Genomic DNA, 16,700 nt, shown 5'->3' with positions numbered 1-16,700 from the left:
GTATGAAAGGTTGGAGCTGTTCTGGTATTGTAAGATGGATTGGTGTCTCGCTCCTTCAGAAGTTCCCTCCTCCGTCCCTATCCCCGACAGGAAAATCCTGCTTGCGTGGCCTCATATTGACATCAGCGTAGACCTTTAATAAATTATTTGAAAAAATTACGTTTTCTAAAGAGTTAAATAGGCTGAGTCACAATTTCGAACCTTAAAACGTACAGGGATTAGGAGGTGCAGTTGGGGGGGCTGCCGCCCCCCAAACCCCCGCTTCCGTATATGAAAGGGGCTGTGCCCTCCTCAATGCCTCGCTCTTTACGCTAAAGTTTTTATTGTTTAAAAAAAGAGTTGTGAGAAAGTCAAACTTTAGCGTAAAGAGCGAGGCGTTGAGGAGGGCACAGCCCCTTTCATATACGAAAGCGGGGGTTTGGGGGGCGGCAGCCCCCCAACTGCACCTCCTAATCCCTGTACGTTTCAAGGTTCGAACTTGTGACTCAGCCTCTTTAACTCTTTAGAAAATTATTTGAAAAAAAACTACGTTTTCTAAAGAGTTAAAGAGGCTGAGTCACAAGTTCGAACCTTAAAACGTACAGGGATTTGGAGGTGCAGTTGGGGGGCTGCCGCCCCCCAAACCCCCGCTTCCGTATATGAAAGGGGCTGTGCCCTCCTCAATCCCTCGCTCTTTACGCTAAAGTTTTTATTGTTTAAAAAAAAGAGTTGTAAGAAAGTCAAACTTTAGCGTAAAGAGCGAGGCGTTGAGGAGGTCACAGCCCCTTTCATATACGGAAGCGGGGGCGTGGGGGGGAGCCGCCCCCCAACAGCACCTCCTAATCCCTGTACGTTTTAAGGTTCGAACTTTTGACTCAGCCTCATTAACTCTTTAGAAAACGTAGTTTTTTTCAAATAATTTCTGCACGTTTTTGTACAGTTTATTACTTATTATTGCTTGACTAACTGTTAGCTGATCTTTTCAGGAGTTGAAGATGGGGGGCTGCCGCCTCCCAAACCCCCCACTATTGACGATTCTTGTGTTAAGGCTTTTAATTCCTGAATACTCAAATCAAATGCACAGTAAGATTTTCTTTTTTCAACTTTTCTTTGAGCATGCGGGTATACAGCATGTTATCAAAGCAGTGGAGACTTACCTGTAACCTGAAGGCCTACTGTGATATTCTTCTAGAGACGCCTGTTGAGCCGAAGGATTTAATAGATTGGATTTAAAAAAGAAACTGAGTTTCTTTTTTAAACTTTAAATTCAGTATATAAAAAATTTTCTCTGACAGGAAATCGAACCCGGATCTTCCGCCTGACAGTCTGGAACAGCGACCATTGTACCACAGAGACATTTGTTATATTATTTTATTCTATCGTATCTATTTTTGACACAAGCAAATTCCCACAAAACTTGATATTTGGTTTTTGGAAAATAGGGAAGGAAGGATCGGACTGAGCTGAAATTTTGAGGATAATCTCCCAAGCCCCAGGAAAGCTTATTCTCTAAATTTCAGCCCCATCGGACAACGTTAAAGGGGGGATGTCGTGGGAAAAATTAACATGGGCTCTTATAGGAAAACGAGGTTTTTCGTAAATGTAAATTCGGGGGATAATTTTTTCGGTCTGAAAATATCAAAAGGCCCTAACAGGTCGAATTCCGCTTCGAATGAGTCCTCATTCACCAGGATCCGTTGCCAACTGTGGCCTGTAGAGGCTGATAAAAAAAAAGAGAAATGAACATTAAGTGGCTATGTTTGTTTTTTGGAAAACAGGGAAGGAGTGATCGGATTGAGCTGAAATTTCGAGGATAAGCTCCCGGGCCCTAGGAAAGCTTAACCTCTAAATTTCAGCCCAATCGGACAACGTTAAAGGGGCGCTGTGGTCGGAGGGTCGAAACTTCCGGCCCACTTTTACCCATGAAGATAAAGTCGGAGGGGGTGAAATTTTGCACGTTTCTTAATTGGAGCTTGGGCTACAAAATACGATCACCGCTGTCTCTCTGCGACCGCTAGGACCGGAAATCGCTTAACATTGTGGTGGGTCGCCTCTTTAAAGAGGCAAAAGTGTGCCTCCTTGACGTAGTTTTTTTCAAATAATTTCTGTACGTTTTTGTACAGTTTATTACTTATTATTGCTTGATTATTTGTTAGCTGATCTTTTCAGGAGTTAAAGATGGGGGGCTGTCGCCTCCCAAACCCCCCGCTTTTGAAGATTCGTGTGTTAAGACTTTTCATTCCTGAATACTCAAATCAAATGCGCAGTAAGATTTTCTTTTTTCAACTTTTCTTCGAGCATGCGGGTATACGGCATGTTATCAAAGCAGTGGAGACTTACCTGTAACCTAAAGGCCGACTGCGATATTCTTCTGGAGACGCCTGTTGAGCCGAAGGATTTAACAGATTGGATTTAAAAAAGAAACCGAGTTTCTTTTTTAAACTTTAAATTCAGTATATAAAAAATTTTCTCTGACAGGGAATCGAACCCGGATCTTCCACCTGACAATCAGGAACAGCGACCATTGACCCACAGAGACACTTGTTATATTATTTTAGTCTCTCGTATCTATTTTGGACACAAGCAAATCCCCACAAAACTTGACATTTGGTTTTTGGAAAATAGGGAAGGAAGGATCGGATTGAGCTGAAATTTTGAGGATAAGCTCCCATCCCCAGGAAAGCTTATCCTCTAAATTTCAGTCCGATCGGACAACGTTAAAGGGGGACTGTGGTGGGAAAAATTAACATGAGCTCTTATAGGACAACAAGTTTTTTCGTACCTGTAAATTCATATAATAATTCTGACAATTTGAATCTTTCAAACAGCACTAACAGTCGAGTGTTTGGTATAACCCTGTCCTGACTAACCCAAATTTAGTGTTGACTCTGAGTTGTTGGTGGGGCCAGTAACAAAAAAGAGAAATGCACTTTGAATTGTGGGATTAGTTTTTTGGAAAACAGGGACGGAGTGATCGGATTGAGCTGAAATTTCAAGGATAAGCCCCCTGGCCCTAGGAAAGCTTAACCTCTAAATTTCAGCCAATCAGACAACGTTAAAGGGGGGCTGTGGTCGGAGGGTCGAAACTTTCGGCCCACTTTTACCCATGAAGATAAGGTCGGACTGGGTGAAATTTTGCAGGTTTCTTAGTTGAAGCTTGGGCTACAAAATACGATCACCGCTGTCTCTCTGCGACCACTAGGACCGGAAATCTCTTAACATTGTGGTGGGTTGCCTCTTTAAAGAGGCACAAGTGTGCTTCCTTGATTTTCCTAACCAAATCTGTGACTACTAACAGCGCTACAGGATGACCTTCAGGAGTGACACGTTTCAAGGAAATCATAGTCTAGTAAATGACACAGTATTTGCACTGGATCTGATGAATGGATAATTTTTCTGGGTTTGATTTGTCTTCATAGGCTTTTCTGGGCTGAAAAACCTCTTCCTAGCTAGCTTATCTCTTATGGGTTGCTTCCCAGTAGCATTATATTTGTAGCCATGAATATATGATGAGTCGGAGGTAATAGGCTTGAGATTGTCTGTGCATGATTTCGACTCTCGTTGATAAGAGAATCACCAAGTGTGGAAAACCATGTTGTGACCAAGATGGACCCATGATTGCACAAAGCCTACATTCAACCAGGGGTCCCAGGGACTTCTTGCAGTCCGGTTTTTAGCTGGCTGAAGCGCTTCGTGTTGAATTAAGAAGATGTGTTAGTCCCTGTCCTTTACTGGTTCTGGGACCATTACTTTTCCTGAGGCCATAATTATTTCAAAGATTTGAAAAAATATGAAAATTGCAACTTGGAATGTTACAACGTTAAAAAACATTGTGACTGAACAATTTATATGCTTCGAACTGTACTTGTTGGGAGTTTCAGAAACCCATAACCCAGAGGTAGGAAACATGAAATTAGGTGATGTAGTGACCCAGATCAATTTTACTTACAGCTACAGGAACAAATAGAAAGAGTCGCAGGTTGAAAAATGGTATTTTTATTAGGGGATTTTAATGTACAGGTTGGTAGGAATAGGAAAAGATGGTATCCTAGCCTAGGTAAATTTAGTGTAGGAAAAGAAAACAGTAAAGGTTTCAGACAGCTGCAATTTTGTAGATATGGCAATCTAGTTATAATGAATATAGTATTAGGTCATAAAATGGCCCATAAATTAACACGGTATTCACATGGTGGCAGAGCAGCTAACCTTATTGAATATATTATTGTAAACCAAAGAATGGCAGGATTGATACAAGACACTAGGGTAAATAAGAGTGTCATTATTCATATTGAAAGTAAAGATAACCATCTACTAATGACTAGGGTTAATTTAAAGCTGAAATAAAGGGAGGGTAACTACCCTTCGGGAAGTTATGACCTAGGTATACTCTAGGATGAGAATTTGAGATAAACGTTCTAGGAACAGTTGGATACTAAAGTAGAGAGGTTAAAATTTGACAATGTAGAAGATGGATAGAATAATTCTAGGACAATAATTTATGAAGTCGCTTATAGTGTCTTAGGGAAGAAAGTTAGAAACGCAACTAGAAACATTAGGAGAAATGTTCTATGCTGAATAGAGAGGAGGAGCCTGTAAAAGGCTCATCATTTGAAAATAAGAGGAATGTAAAAAAAGAGTAAAAAGCATTAAAATGTGAATTAAGGAAGTGTGAAGTGGAGGCCTCAAATAAAATTTATGCCAGACGGCATAATAGTAAAATATTCTACAGTCATGTTAATAAATTGAGAAGAAATGATGAATATAGGAACAGAGCCAGAATTAGTGATAAGGAAAGAGTTAAAGACAGATGGGCAGAACATTTTAAGAATGTGCTAAAACATGACAGAATCATAGGAAAAGATATAGAAAAGAACGAAAAAGTTTGTGAAACTTTGGATGTGAAGGAAAATTTATTTTGTGAGGAAGAATTAGTGACAGTCCTAAAAAAATTGTAAAATAATAAGGCCCCAGGTGCTAATAGCGTGGTAAATGAGGTTTTTTGAATATGGCGGTTGTGAGGTTAGAGATATATTACTAAAGATTATGAACATGATTTTTTAAAAAGGGGAAGTACCTAGAGATTTCAGAAAACTCTAATTAAACCCCTACATAAGAAAGCAATTATAGAGGCATTAACCTGTTTTCTGTGAGAAGCAAATTACTTAGTATGATGAACATTTTTCAACTTGGAGACGCTGTAGATAAATTTTTAACAGAAGAACAGTGTGGTTGTAGGATGGGTAGACGATGCGTCGACGAAATATTCACCCTTAGACTAATAATTCAGAGGTACCTGAGCCATCAAACGCCTTTAGTCCTCAGATTTATAGACTATGAGTAAGCGTTTGATTCAGCTGATTGAACAGCTTTGGCAAAGATTCTATCCTTAGATGGTATACAAGATCAATACACTCAAGTGATTAGTGCTATGTACAGGAATTACATTTCATGGTTAAGGTAGGAAATAAGGTTAGTAGCTGGTTTTGTATTAAATTAGAAGTTAAGCAGAGTTGCTTTCTATCCCCATTTAAATGGATCATGATGATGGACGTTGTCTTAAGAGCACAGCAAAGGCAATGGAAGAACCCAGAATCAAATGGAGAGGTAAAACTCCCCTAGACTTAGATTATGCTGATGCTTTAAGCATCTTAGATGAAAATTTTAGCAAAATGAATGAACTTTTAACTTTTAGAAGGTTTTGCAAGATCAGGGTGCAAGAATAGGTTTGAAATTAATGTTTAGGAGGCTAAGTTGCTAAGGAAGATGTCTACAAACCAAAATTATAATATTAGAAGCTACAGTGATGACAGTGTTCAAGTATGGTTGTGAAGTATGTTTTTTTTTAACAGAGGAGGAGTTGCCAGACGTTTTCCAGAGAAATTGGCTTCAGATTGCTTTGAAAACCCAACAGACTGGCTGTATCTCAAACAGTAAGCTGTACGAAAAATGTGGTTCAATCCTGCTTTCTAGGGCTATAATGCAAGAAAAGATGAGATGGCCAGGACACCCTCTAGGGATGAAAGATGACATATTGCAAAAGATTGTCCTTGTCGGCAAACCATCTAGGACCAAACGAAAAGCAGGTAGTTCATGAGTGGGTTAGAAGGATGTCACAAGGAAAGTTAGGAAAACAGGAACTTCTTGGGAGGGTGTAAAGAGGGAGGCATTGAATAGATTGGGGAAGAAGAGGAACGTGGGAAGCTGTGTTGGCCACAGGCGGCTTATACAACTTGTAGTAGATAATAATACAAGTTGTATAACATAGCTTGTGAATATAGATTTGTCTTCCGAAGCCATTTACACACAAGTATATGGACTGAAAGTAGCTTGGAGTAGCTAGGATAAAAGTAAACTATCATGTGTGATCTTCCAGAGCTAGGAAAATTGTATGGTCCAGTGAAAGAAAGGGATACACTGTCTTTTTTTAGACCCTATTCCTCATCAAGAGAAAGAATTCCCTATAGTTATGCAGCTAATGTCCTTAAATTCATAGAGTCTACTACCAGACCAAGATTTACCATTAGTTCCACTAGGGTCGGACCTAGGGGCGCAATAAATTATCACTGAGTGATTTTTTCTTAACAAAAACTAGACTGATGTGATTTATCGTCAAATTGCAAGGTGCACTCTGTCGCCGCGGTTCCTGTTCACACAAAAGCGATTTTAAAACAACATAGGAATTCCTTGGCCACTTATGAACTGTCAGATGTCTTCCAAGAATGGCAGCTGAAAGTTTGGTATCACCTCTCTCTTTCATTACTTTTGACTCATCAGTTGCATTCTGTTCAGTGCTTCCACTATCCCTGAATTTTCGAGAATTTCTCCAAAAATCTCGCAAAAACGGAGCAGCAAAAACGCTTGGGCCTAGAAGCGTCAAATCTGTAATTCCAGCCCTGTCTACTACTTAAAAATTGTATGAAATTTTTTTGAAGCTTAAACAACTTATAATTTTCAGTTCTTGACAGGTCAAAAGATAGAGCTATACAACCAAAAGGATCAGTTTTTACATACACTCATGTCTAATAGATTTTAGTTTAGAATAAACATTAGCATATAATTATGGCTTAAAATTCTACTGAAATAACAGGAATCACACTTTTAGAAACTAAGGTCAATGGAAAAGAGACTGAAAACTTAAAACTAAGGTAAAAAAAAATTGTTCAGAATTTAGATGAGTTTGCCTGTCAAGTGTAGAGTTTCCTAAGCCCTAGAATAACAAATGGATACACCTAGTAGCTTTGGAGTACCTTTCTACTGGATCAATTCCTAAAAGTTTCATTCACCTAACTCAACTAAATTTCAATATAGAAAGAAGCCCATAAACTAGAATTTTACCAATCAAAGACAGATGGTAAGAATATTTGGTGAGGAAGGCAAGACATAGCTGAAGTTGGAAGTGAGTGCCTCAAAGTACAGTCCTGGGGCCTATTCTTTTTAATATATATGGAAATGGTATGCCTACAATCCTTGACAATACAGTAAACCTCTGAGCAGATGACTCAAAACTTGTTTGTTGAGCAGACACAGCAGAGAGTATTCAGTCAATCAAACAAAACCTCAATATATTAACACATTGGACTAATACTTGGGAGCTGGAATTCAACATAAATTAGTGCAAGACTATCCATCTTGGGAAGAAAAAACCATACACCCAGTACAATGTGAAGTGTAGTGATGGATCCTCCAAAAATATCTTCAGTAGCCATGCAGAAAGAGACCTTGATGCACTAGTTGACAATGAGGTGAACCCAGTCAATAACACTGACTTAGCAGCTCTAAAATCACTCTAGCAAAGGGTAATAAAAAGCAATAAAGGTCACTACAATTTCCCTAATGGTATTCATTGTTTCTCTAGAATAGAGAAATACTATCCCTTGCTACATGCAACATGAAGATTCACAAAAAACTTGAGGTTGCTCTCATAACCTTTTCAAAGTGACCTTTACCAGAGGGGATGCATTTAAATCATCAGTGGACAAGGTGTGGCTCAACAAACCTTGTTCCACAATCTGAGACATCACAGGCAAGTCAGATCACTACCATTGCTGAAACTGGTGGATACAGGATTCATCCTATTGCTACAAGTGTGGTAAAGTGGTTTAAGGTAATATATTCAAAAGGCACTGATTAAAAATTATAAAATTCAATAAACTTTATAATTAATAAGTCAACAATGTTTTGTTTTCTTTGTTAATGAGCTTCTTGATCTGTTAAAACTATCAGACCAATATCTGATTGTAAAAGAATTTCTGACCTGTTGGACATTAAATATTATTTTAAAATGATCCATGAATGTAGAAAATAATAGAAGTAAACATAATAATCTGATTAATAAAAACATGTTGCATATTATAAAGTAAGAATTTAGGTGTTAGAGCATTTCTTTTTTCTTTTACAAACCTAAATCCCATGGCTACACATGGGACCATAATGGACAGGAGGGGGGGCAATTTTGAGTAAAAAAAATATTATATCTGGAAATAGCATAAAAAAGATATTGAGCAGTGTGTTTGCCTACTTTAGTTATGGAATCTTGTATATACTTACCAAAAATGAATCCTGAATACCATTAACTGTAAAAGTAGACACAATAATGGGAATAATAAGAACATGCTGCATATTGTAAAGTAAGAATATTTTTTTTTTTTTTTTTTTTGTCTTGTACAAACCTATATTCTAGGTATTAGGGGCCATAAGGGGGAGGGACCTTTGCAAGTGAAAAAAGTATTACATTTGGAAAGAGCATAAAAAGAGCTGTCTGGGGGCCCTCTGCCATAAATTTATTAAAAATACAACCCTAAATGTTTTTTTAAGCTGTCTGAAAACATGTTTTGGGAAATTATTCTATAATAGATATAGAGTACCAAATAGTAAAAAAGCAAAGGTGAAGTAAGCCTGCCCTAAATCTTCAATAGCACATTTTTCTTCAAGTGGTAACAAAAAGATGTCACTGTTCAGTAAATACCCTACTTGGTTAATTTCAAAAATATTACACAATACATAATAAATAATAATCACATGAAACAGTCTCATAATTAAGTTGACAGTCCTGCTTATATACCTTCCAGTGGTGGAGGCTTACTGGCAGATTCTTTATACCCAGCATCCATGGCATGTATCTATATTTTTTAAGATTTATCTTATTTTATGAAACCTTAAACAAAACTAGCACAAAGCCAACTCTAATTTTTGCAGTTTTGTTGTGTATTTAGTAAAAAATTAAGGTAGGCCTAAAATGTACTACTCTATTTCACCTAGCCCAATTTTAACCAGGTTAATTCGTGCTTTGGGTTAAAAATTTCTGAGTGAAACATCTATTTAGACAAGAAAAATACAATTTCTGGACTGACAAATGACTCCGCCTTCTTAAAACTTGATTGGTTATTCTGTGAGAAATATTAAGCCAATAAAAAGAACAAATACAGTTTTAATTGCAGCATTTTTTTTACAAGTAAAGTACGTATGTTGCTCTTTGGTTTTATCCTCTTTTTACTTATTTCTCTTACGGATAAATTGTTTTGATTTGTGGCTTTGGAAAATTGAATGAAGTGTATTTATGAATTGTTCCTTGTCCGATATTAAATTAGTTTCAGTATTTCATTGGGTAACGTTAGATTCAAGTTTTTATTTCCCCTCATCTATGTTCAAGGCTGACAGCGTTCACACACTTTTCAACCAGAAACATGACCACGGGGGTCTTGTGACCTTCCCTCTTAAATCCTAAACATTTCCGAATTTCTGGGCAATTCAAATTTAAACTATCCAATAAGTTTGTTTTTCTATGATTTCATCTTTTAGTCGTTTCTTTACAAATTTGAGTTTCATCTTCTATCAAAATTTTGTATGCTTTTTGCCTTAACTCAAAACTTTAATTTTATTGAAGACCCTACCTAATGGTTGTGCTTGAAAAAGCTTAATGTATTGATGGTACTCGCATTAGAAAAAAAAATGCCTTTGATCGGTGAAGTTGACATACAATAACAAAGGGAAAAAAGATAAATTAATTTGAACATCAAAATCTATTTGATAATGGATACTGAAATATCAGTTGCAAGTCTGAAAATATTTATCTTATTCATCCATTTATCATATTAATTATTTATTGGACGGGTCTATTTATTTTAATAACACAGCTGGAATTCTGTAGAATTTGTCACTTAGGTAATTTCCCTAAAATTCTAAAAGAATCTAGCTTACTAGTACTAACAGAGTAATATTGGCAAGAGAGAAACATATTTGGATGGAATCAAATGACTCCTTGAAAAAAAAGAAATAATTTCTTCTTGTGGAGATGGGACAAATACGACTTCAAAGAAAGAAACAAATAATTTCAAATAGCATGTTCGAATATTTTGGGGATTATAAAATAAGGCTTTTGAATTAACTCAGATGTTTTTGGAAGGTTAAAGCGGAGTTTGATTCAAGTGGAGCGACATTATCCTGTAGTAATAAACTTTGTTCAAGATTCAGAAGGGAATGCAACATCCTTAAAGGTTTAAAAAATTCAAATTGCTTGGGGAAAACTTCTATCTAAAAATAACGCGCCCAAACTTTAATTTATCAAACGCTAAATTTTGTTTATCAGGATTCCAGTTGAATGTTTGCAAATGCTACACCAACCCTTAAAGGTCTTGTCTCAACTCCAATTCCATTTGGTCAGATGCCTACCTTCTGTGTTTAGGCACCTATTAGCAATTTTTTTTCTAATTTGGAAAACCCTTAAGATTTAGTCTATTGGACAAGCTAACTAGGCCAAAGCTAGCTGAAAGATATCAGAAAAGACTTGCTAATGTATTTAAAGTAAGGCATAGACAGCTTGTCTCTGTGAATGGCTAAGCTGGCATAACTTTTTCAGAATTTGTTGCCATGCTGTACAAGCAAAAGCATGACAAAGTGATGTCAATTATATTGAAAAGTTTTGCAGTGACCTAATTTAAAAAACAAGATATGGAGTGGCTTAGCTGGGACAGGGACGAGAATCATAAGCAAACACATGCAATCATTTTGACTAAAATGCATAAGAAAGATTCTCTGATTTATCTTTGACTAACATGTATGCTCTTATTTGTAGATATTTCAAAAACTTGAGTCATAATCAACTTGTTACCAAAGTGATAGCTATTCAAAACCTGTGGCATCAGCATGGGGGGGACGACTATGGCCCCCCCCCCCGCGGTTTTTGTCCCGCCATCCACATTTTGAAAAAAATTTAGTAATTTTATTCAAAAAGCCCTTTTTTGTATTTTTGTTTTAAAACAATAATCGAATACACTAAGAAACCTGCCCCTCCCCCTAGATATTGAAAAACGTCTTTTATCCCCTGTGCCTTAAATTTTGTAAATTTACGCCACTCTTCAAAATTCTTTAAAAAAAACATTATCAATTGTGTTGTTGTTTAATTTACAAAGGCTCAAATAAAGATTTGTCTAATTTTTTTTATTTACTATTTGACTAACAAAAGATTAAAAAATGTGTTGTATGTATAGACACACTTGTAGAATATATTGATTCACCTCAAAGATAAAAATATTTGCTTAAAGAATAAGTTCTGATTACTTTACGTTAATTTAATTTTTGTAATATTTTTGGATCAACCGGTGAACAGAGCTACAGCTATGTTACTGCTTTAAAGATGAAACAAGCAGTTTAAAATATTAGATGTCTCTAGTGTCACAATACTATTAAAGCCAATTTTTATATTCATTTCTTGTATTTTTAACTGGGAAAGCTGTTATTAAATTATATTCTTAATACCAACTCTTCTGGACTATTAACGTAGTGATTACAAAAGATAGGAACAAACTGTAGGACAATAAGAACAGTACTGAATTTCATTTCTGACATATTTCCCCTTTGTAGCATGTTTTTTTTTTTATTTTGTCTGAGTAACTGCAAATCATGTCACGGTCCTCCGAGGTGATACGCAAGTAGGACAAATCAGCCATACTACAATTATTTCAATGGCTTTTACAAATGCATCAAATAAGTTGTTCTATAGATAGCATTCATTCATCCTGGTCATTGTTAATTCTGTTTTTTTTAATGAGCAGTGGCAAAAATAAAAAATATTAATAAAATCTCACCTAAATACAATTCAAAATTGTAGATCTTACAACCACATGGCTGGTTATCTTGTTAATTTTTACAGGAAAACTTATTTTTCCCAATAAAGGAGCCAGGTTATCATTTGTAACTCTAAGCAACTAAGATCTACAAAGCTGATATTCATCAGCCAGATCAAAAATTACCTGGCACCATTCAATGCACCAGCCAATAACTAAATTAAATCATATAAACCCAGAGCACAACAGATCCAGCATGGACCTTAATTTGCTCCATAGTGCAAATTAAGGTAAATTAAGGTAAGGTAAATCTGTATAATTCAATCTGATTGTGAAACTGCTAGATCATTCTAGAATCAAAAAACGTAATTTTTGCATCTATTTTCATAATATTTATCCTCAATTCTGTTTTTAGCAAATATTTAGATGTTTGTTTATTTTGTATTTTATACACTGTTTTCAATCATTAAAAAAAAAATAATACAAAACTAAGAATTAAAATTATTAATTAAAACTATAAAAAAATATATAAGATGAAAAATCATTCATAACAAATTTAAAAAAATAAAAAAACATTTATTTAAAGCATGGATTTTTTAACATTTGTTTTTATTGGAAGTTGGAAAAAAAAAGAGGAAAGAAGTGAGGATAAAGGTTGTCACCATTGAAACTTTGTTAACGCGTATTATTTGGAAAATTATGAAGCAAGAATCATTTTCTTAAAATGTCTCCTTATGACCAGTAGGCTACTGGTCCTAAATTGATGCCAACATTTTCCCTTAATTTTCAGTTATCAGTTCATTTTTCTATGGATTTATGCATTATTATGAAATTCATTTTCTTTTATAATAATTTAAGAAATAGTAATGTTTGTTTTTTTTTCAAAATTTAGGAAATATTTTAATAGGCTATATTTAAAAAATTATAAATTATGATTGAACATATTTGTTAAGCTGAGAACAATTTTGCTGTACTTTAGTTAAGCAGAAGATCTATTTTCCAAAGTTTCACTTTTATAACACACAGATTTTAATAGTTTGTCAAAGATCAGAACCCCCTAGAGGTAGAATGAGCAGAGGTGGATAATCTACTTCACATATCATCCCATGACAAAAATTATCCTGTATACCCAACCCTTCCGAACCTAGCCCCTTTCCAAGATATCCAGAAGTAGCTAGTATAATTTTACTATCAGCTTAGAAGTCTACTTTAGCTACTTTTGGCTATCTTTGAATAGGGTCAGGATAGGATAATGACACTTTCAGGGATGGGTCTATAGACTACAGAATGTAATGGCACGGTATTTTGAAGGACCTACCTCCACTCCTTCTTCCTCTACAGGGGCCTGACCTTAAATGACCTCTAAATATCTTTGTTTTAAAAAGGTGAAACTTTGAAAAATAGATTTTATGCTTAAATGATGTAGCCTAAAACATAATTGTTATCAGCTCCACAACTTGGTAAAGTTATCCCAAATCTTATTATTGAGTTAGGACTAAAGTGAATACACCATTTGATGCCCTTTTTTATGATAATTAAAAATAAAACAAAAATTTCTAACAGAATTTAATTAACGCCCCCCCCTATCCCGGCTAATTCAGGGGTAGGGATATAGGCCTATCCGCGAGGGGGGGGGGGGATGAAATTCATTTCACATAGAAATTATTATTATACTCATAAAAAGCATAAAATAAAAGCATCCAATGGTGTCGCCTATTCACTTTAGTCCTAACTCAATAATATGATTTAGTAAAACTTTACCCACAACTTTGCTCAATTACAATTTATAAGGTTTTAAAGATATGCAAATACATTACCTAAAATTGGAAAAAAACATTGATGAGTCTCAGAAATCTATTCAAATAATAGGAGTTTCATTTTCAAAACTAAGGCCATAGAAGAAGACACGGATAACTGAAAAATAAGATGAAATATTGTTTTGTAAAAAATTTAAGGAGTATAGCCTAGCCTCTGTTATTTCTCCTCTTACCATTTTGATACAATCTACGTTAAGGAGTGAAGGCAGGTAGGCTACTTTACTTCACATCCCTGAGAGATACTTTAGCCTGTCGACAAATCCCTGATAGTATCATTTTCCTAACTTAAACCTTTTCCAAGAGAGCCAAAGTGGCTGACGCAGACTTTTATCCAAAATTTAGACTACTTCATATTTACCGAATAGCCTTCAGTTAAACCAGGGAGAACAATGGATTTAGGATACAATTCTGGGTATATATTTGCACATTAACAGTGTGGGGGTGTGTACTCCATTAATAGATTCGTTAACCATAGAAACAGCATAGGCCTGCAGCTTTTATTAACTAAATTATGCCTAATTTACTGAATTATCATAAATTCTGTCAGAACAGGCAAACAACTAGGCCTAAACATTTATTAAAGATACAAAGAACTAAGTGCTTACTATTTTTCTAATAAAATGACTAGTTTTCAGCCAGCCCCCGGGCTGGCTGAAAACCAGCTATTGAGCTGATTTAAAGAATGGCTTCCGGAAACTTATTGAATATGATGGTATAATCAGGGGTACTACCAGCGCAATAATAAAATCCAGATTTTTCTTCCAATACACTCGTAAATTTCGAAAAAAATCCTAAAACACATTTTTTTGCGTACTGGTGCTTTGCCTTGGCCCGTACAATGACATCAGTCACCAAAATACCGCCGTACAGGATAATTCAAGAAAACGCTATCCACAGGAAAGCGTCGTATTTATTGCGTATACTATTTTGAAATTGATATTTTTTGGGGCTTAGGGGGGGGGGAGGTACCTAGGTTAGTTTACTTATTTAATTGTTGCTATACCCAACACCCAGCCCCCTTTTGTGCAAATATGTAGCCCAAATTTGTTTCTAGACTATTATATATTCATCCTATTTTTTTTATTTCATTAGCATTAACCAAACCTGACTTTCAAGGAGGCACACTTGTGCCTCTATTAAGAGGCGACCCACGACAATGTTAAGCGATTTCAGGTCCCAGAGGTCCCAGAGAGACGACGGTAATTGCGATTTGTAGCCCAAGCTCAAACTAAGAAACTTGCAAAAATTCATCCTCCTCCGACTTTATCTTCATGGGGTAAACTGGGCCGGAAGTTTCAATCCTCCCACCACAGCCCCCCTTTAACGTTGTCCGATTGAACTGAAATTTAGAGGTTAAGCTTTCCTAGGGCCCGGGAGCTTATCCTCGAAATTTCAGCTCAATCCGATCACTCCTTCCCTGTTTTCAAAAAACCAAATATAGCCACTTAAATTTCACCATCATTTCTTTTTTTTTCTTATCCACGCCTACAGGCCGCAGTTGGCAACTGATCCGGGTGAATGAGGACTCATTCCAAGCAGAATTCGACCTGTTAGGGCCTTTTGATATTTTCAGACCGAAAAAATTATCCCCCGAATTTACATTTACGAAAAACCTCGTTTTCCTATAATATCCCATGTTAATTTTTCCCACCACAACCCCCCCTAAACATTGTTTGATCGGGCTGAAATTTAGAGGATAAGTTTTCCTGGGGCCTGGGATCTTATCCTCGAAATTTCAGCTCAATCGGATCACTCCTTCCCTGTTTTCCAAAAACCAAATATCAAGTTTTATGGGAATTTGCTTGCGTCGAAAATAGATTCCATTTACTAAAAAACAATTACAATTCTCTTTAGTCCAGCGGTTGATACTCCAGACCGTCAGGCGAAAACTCGGATTCGATTCATTGTCAGAGCAAATTTTTTATATACTGAATTTAAACTTTAAAAAAGAAACTCAGTTTCTTTTTTAAATTATTTGAAAAAAATTACGTTTTCTAAATAGTTAAAGAGGCTGAGTTACAAGGTCGACCCTTAAAACGTACAGGGATTAGGAGGCACAGTTGGGGGGCTGTTAAAGAGGCTGAGTCACAAGTTCGAACCTTAAAACGTAAAGGGATTAGGAGGCACCCTGTACGACGTGATTTGAGTATTCAGAAATTAAAAGCCTTAACACAAGAATGTTCAAGAGCGGGGGTTTGGGGGGCGGCAGCCCCCCAATTTTAACTCCTGACACGATCAGCTAACAGTTAGTCAAGCAATAATAAGTAATAATCTGTACAAAAACGTGAAGAAATTATTTGAAAAAAACTACGTTTTCTAAAGAGTTAAACAGGCTGAGTTACAAGGTCGAACCTTAAAACGTACTGGGATTAGGAGGCACAGTTGGGGACTGCCGCCCCCCAAACCCCTCGCTTTCGCAGCCTTTAAATAAAAAAAAATTCTTTAAACTGAAAGTAAGGAGCGACATTAAATCTAAAAACGAACAGAAATTATTCCGTATATAAAAGGGGCTGTGCGCTCCTCAACGCCTCGCTCTTTACGCTAAAGTTTTTATTGTTTAAAAAAAAGAGTTGTGAGAAAGTTAAACTTTAGCGTAAAGAGCGAGGCGTTGAGGAGGGCACAGCCCCTTTCATATACGGAATAATTTCTGTTCGTTTTAAGATTTAATGTCGCTCCTTACTTTCAGTTTAAAGAATTTTTTTTTATTTAAAGGCTGCGAAAGCGGGGTGTTTGGGGGGCGGCAGCCCCCCAACTGTGCCTCCTAATCCCTGTACGTTTTAAGGTTTGACCTTGTAACTCAGCCTCTTTAACTCTTTATAAAACGTAGTTTTTTTCAAAAAAT

The 16,700-nt window shown here is 36.2% G+C and overlaps 2 protein-coding genes across 5 annotated transcripts in view; one reads left to right on the top strand and one right to left on the bottom strand.

The window, feature by feature from the left end:
* Window positions 1–14,523, bottom strand: part of LOC148951827 (uncharacterized) — a 126,945-nt gene extending 112,422 nt beyond the window's left edge. For all 4 annotated transcript variants that reach the window (XM_089089348.1, XM_089089349.1, XM_089089350.1 and 1 more), the window contains exon 1: window positions 14,464–14,523. The gene's annotated coding sequence lies outside the window, so the exon portion shown is untranslated. The remainder of the gene's footprint in view (window positions 1–14,463) is intronic.
* LOC148951826 (uncharacterized) overlaps window positions 5,511–16,700 on the top strand; it is a 35,464-nt gene continuing 24,274 nt past the window's right edge. The window contains exon 1 of the mRNA XM_089089080.1: window positions 5,511–5,583. Within this exon, the coding sequence (XP_088945206.1) occupies window positions 5,511–5,583 (73 nt within the window). The remainder of the gene's footprint in view (window positions 5,584–16,700) is intronic.

Source organism: Artemia sp. Qi Xiang Cuo, chromosome 5 (assembly GCF_049724085.1).
Source record: "Artemia sp. Qi Xiang Cuo chromosome 5, ASM4972408v1, whole genome shotgun sequence".
Lineage (NCBI taxonomy): Eukaryota > Metazoa > Arthropoda > Branchiopoda > Anostraca > Artemiidae > Artemia > Artemia sp. Qi Xiang Cuo.
The sequence above is the reverse complement of the archived record's forward strand: the minus strand, read 5'-3'. Positions and strand labels throughout refer to the sequence as shown.